At 70.9% G+C, this 3828-nt stretch overlaps 1 protein-coding gene across 1 annotated transcript in view; it reads left to right on the forward strand.

Annotated features, from left to right (window-relative positions):
- Nucleotides 1-3828, forward strand: part of LOC102371770 (striated muscle-specific serine/threonine-protein kinase) — a 21450-nt gene that overhangs the window by 11808 nt on the left and 5814 nt on the right. The window contains 9 exon segments of the mRNA XM_025191523.1: nucleotides 3-213; nucleotides 333-473; nucleotides 595-711; nucleotides 876-1043; nucleotides 1159-1281; nucleotides 1477-1641; nucleotides 1723-2411; nucleotides 2481-2953; nucleotides 3253-3492. Coding sequence (XP_025047308.1) covers nucleotides 3-213; nucleotides 333-473; nucleotides 595-711; nucleotides 876-1043; nucleotides 1159-1281; nucleotides 1477-1641; nucleotides 1723-2411; nucleotides 2481-2953; nucleotides 3253-3492 — 2327 coding nt within the window.

The following is a 3828-nucleotide window of genomic DNA, read 5'->3' on the forward strand; positions in this document are numbered from 1 at the left end:
AGGCCGAGGACCGGCGGGAGGCGGAGGGGGCCGAGGCACCCGAGAAGCGCACGCCCTTGCTGTCCCGGCTGCGCCGCGCCAACTCGGAGGGGCAGAGCCTGCGCCAGGTGGGCGTCCCCCAGGACCAGCTGGTGGTCCAGGCCGCTGTTGCGCCCCCCTCGTCCGAGTCCCTCGGCTCCGAGGCCAGCGCCCGCTCCGACATCTCTGCTAAAGGTGAGTGCCCGCGTTGGAGCCAGATGGTCCCTGCGTCCAGGGGTCCGTAGCCCCCCAGCTGCGGCACCCCGGGTCCGCGGTGTTGCTGGGGACGGTCTGAGCCATGTGCGTGTCTGCAGCCCCCGGGCGCTCGCGCTGGGACCGCTGGGGCCTGTCGCGGCCCAAGAAGGACAAGGTGGCCTCGCAGCCCAACCTGCCGGCCAGCGTCCTGCGCGAGGACGGTGCCGCGCCGGGCCGCCCCTACCTGCCCAGCGAGTCAGGTGCATGAGGGACGGGGCAGGGCGGACGGGGGCCCTTGTCCCTGCAGCTGGATGGGAAGAGGCAAGCTGGCCCATGGGGGGGCTGGGGACCCCCACTCACCCCCTGCCCCCTGCTCCCCAGACTTCCCCCCCGTGTTTCACATCAAGCTGAAGGACCAGGTGCTGCTGGAGGGCGACCCGGTGACTCTCTGCTGCCTACCAGCCGCCAGCCCCACTCCCCGCATCATCTGGATGAAAGGTGTGGGCTGCTGGGGGGATGCTGCACCTGGGCCACAGCCCACCATGAATGGGCCACGGAGGCACTTGGGGTGCAGCTGGGGGTCCAGGGAGGGGCAGGGAGCCTGCGAGCAGCCCAAGACCAGTGCCACGAGCCCTGCCTCTCTGGCCGATCCCTCCCCACAGACAAGCGGCCGCTGGAGCCGACGGACGGGGCGACCGTGGTGTCATGCAAGGACGGGCGCCAGCTGCTGACCATCGCCAAGGCCGGCCGGCGGGATGCGGGGCTGTACGAGTGCGTCGCCGCCAACGCCCTGGGCTCTGCTGCCAGCTCCTGCACCCTGGCAGTGGCACGTAAGGGCACGGGCGGGTGTCTGGGGGCACCGAGGGTCCTGGGGGGTCTCCAGGTGTCGGAGCCGTGCTGGTGCCAGCCTGGCCCCTTCCCACCTGCCCCGTCCCTGCCCCGCAGGGCTCCCCGGGAAGCCAGGCACCCCCGAGATCCCGCAGAAGTACAAGAACACGGTGCTGGTGCTGTGGAAGCCCTCGGACAGCCAGGCCCCCTGCACCTACACGCTGGAGCGCAAGGCCAACGGTACGTGCTCCCTGCCTGCTCTGGCTCTGGCTCTGGCTCTGGCCCCGGCATGCGCGGGCATTGAGAGCTCCCCGGGATGCCACCTGCCCTGGGCCTGGGCTTGCACCTGCAGCTTTGCAGGCTCTAGGACAGGGGGCTTTGGGGGGTGCCGGGGTGGCTGCCCCCGCCCTGACTCTGCCCCTGCACCCGCCCCAGGGGAGCACGAGTGGAAGATCATCAGCTCGGGCATCGCCGACTGCTACTTCAACGTGACGGAGCTGCCGCCTGGCACCACCGTGCGCTTCCGCGTCGCCTGCATCAACAAGGCCGGGCAGGGCCCCTACAGCAGCCCCTCCGAGAAGGTCGTGGTGGAGGGCACAGGTGAGCCGGGCTCTGGGCGCGGGGATGCAGAACCAGGCGCTGGCCGGGCGCCCTGACCCTCCGCTCCCTCCCTCCCTCCAGAGCCCCCCGGTGCCAGGAAGCCGGTGGCTGCCACCCCTGAGAGAGAGGCTGCCTCCCGGTCCACCCAGACGCCTCGGGACCAGAGCGCTGGGGCTGCACCGGCTACCCCACCCCACGCGCACCAGGCGGTTGGGCCCGGCGCTGCTGAGGACGAGGCGGTGCCTGAGCCTCCCCCGGGCAGTCCCGCTCCGGCCATCACGGAGTCGGCCCCGCCGGAGCCAGCGCTGACGCCGGCCAGGACTGCACCCCCTGTTCCGGCTGCAGCCGCCCCCGATGGACCAGTCTCACCAGCGCCCACGGCTGTCCCACATGCCCGGGTCTCACCAGTGCCCACAGCTGTGCCAGCCCAGGTCTCACCAGCGCCCACGGCTGCGACAGTCCAGGTCTCACCAGCGCCTATGGCTGTCCCACATGCCCGGGTCTCACCAGTGCCCACAGCTGTGCCAGCCCAGGTCTCACCAGCGCCCACGGCTGCGACAGTCCAGGTCTCACCAGCGCCTATGGCTGTCCCACATGCCCGGGTCTCACCAGTGCCCACAGCTGTGCCAGCCCAGGTCTCACCAGCGCCCACGGCTGCGACAGTCCAGGTCTCACCAGCGCCTATGGCTGTCCCACATGCCCGGGTCTCACCAGTGCCCACAGCTGTGCCAGCCCAGGTCTCACCAGCGCCCACGGCTGCGACAGTCCAGGTCTCACCAGCGCCTATGGCTGTCCCACATGCCCGGGGCTCACCAGTGCCCACAGCTGTGCCAGCCCAGGTCTCACCAGCGCCTATGGCTGTCCCACATGCCCGGGGCTCACCAGTGCCCACAGCTGTCCCAGATGCCCGGGTCTTGCCGGCACATGCGGCCACACCAGCCCGGGTCTCGCCTGCCCCTGCAGCCACCCCAGATGCCGGGGTCTCCCCAGCCCCCGCAACTGCCCTAGGGGCCAGGGTCTCGCCCCCCCCACCGGCCCAGCCAGCCTCCAAGTTCTCCCCCATTGCGCCGGCGGCCCCCTCTGCCAACGCGGCACCAGTGCGGAAGGTGGCCCCGTCAGCGGCCCCCAAGTTCATGGTCACCTCCTTCGTCTCCCTGCCGCCCGCACCGCCGCCCACCGAGGACGTGCCCGCGGCCCCTGCGCCCAGCCGCATCAGCCCTGTGGGGCGAGAGGCCCCCGCGGCCAAGGACAGCTCGGGGCTGCACCAGGGGGTGCCGCAGAAGCCCTACACCTTCCTGGATGAGAAGGCCAGGTGAGGAGGCCGCGGGAGCGGGTCCGGCCCCAGCCCTGGGCACGCCATGTTGGTTGCCAGCAGCCCAGTGCCAGAGCCGAAGCCTGGTCTTGTCCTGTCCCCTCTGCCCTGTCCCGGCGATCTGGGAGCGGGGTTGGGCCGTGGCTGGAAACGTCCCATCCTGTGGGGCCCCGATCCTGGGGCTCTGCCCACAGCCATGCCGAGACCACAGGAGCGGGCCCCCAAAGCAGGAGGAAGGGGCAGGGAAGGGGGTGATGCGGGTGCCGGGCAGCGGTGCTGAGCGGTGCCATGGCCGGCAGGGGCCGGTTCGGGGTGATCCGGGAGTGCAAGGAGAACGCGACGGGGAAGCGGTTTGTGGCCAAGATCGTGCCGTACGAGGCGGAGCGGAAGCAGAGCGTGCTGCAGGAGTACGAGGTGCTCAAGGCGCTGCGACACCAGCGCATCATGGCCCTGCACGAGGCCTACATCACGCCCCGCTACCTCGTGCTCATCTGCGAGAGCTGTGCCGGCAAGGAGCTGCTCTACAGCCTCGTCGACAGGTGGGGCAGGGGGCTGGGGGCTGGGCCCGGGGGAGACTCCTCTCTATGGACGGAGGGGCTGTGAACATTGCATGGGGAAGGGCCCCAGCGCCTGCACCATGGACCCGCGGGGCTCCCAGAGGGAGGAGCCGAGTGGTCCCTACCTGCCCCAGCCGTGCAGCGCGGCCTGGCGCTGGGATGCTCCATAGCCCGGAAATGGGGGAGAGCTGGAGCGGGCGTTTCCCAAGGGGAGTGGCTGTCTAATGAGAGGCCTGGTTTAATGAGGGGCCCTGGGTCTAATGAGGCAGAGGCCGACCTGCTGACACTCGGCCCGCGGCAGGTTCCGATACTCGGAGG

This window comes from Alligator sinensis, unplaced genomic scaffold (genome assembly GCF_000455745.1).
Source record: "Alligator sinensis unplaced genomic scaffold, ASM45574v1 scaffold673_1, whole genome shotgun sequence".
In the NCBI taxonomy this organism is placed as follows: domain Eukaryota; kingdom Metazoa; phylum Chordata; order Crocodylia; family Alligatoridae; genus Alligator; species Alligator sinensis.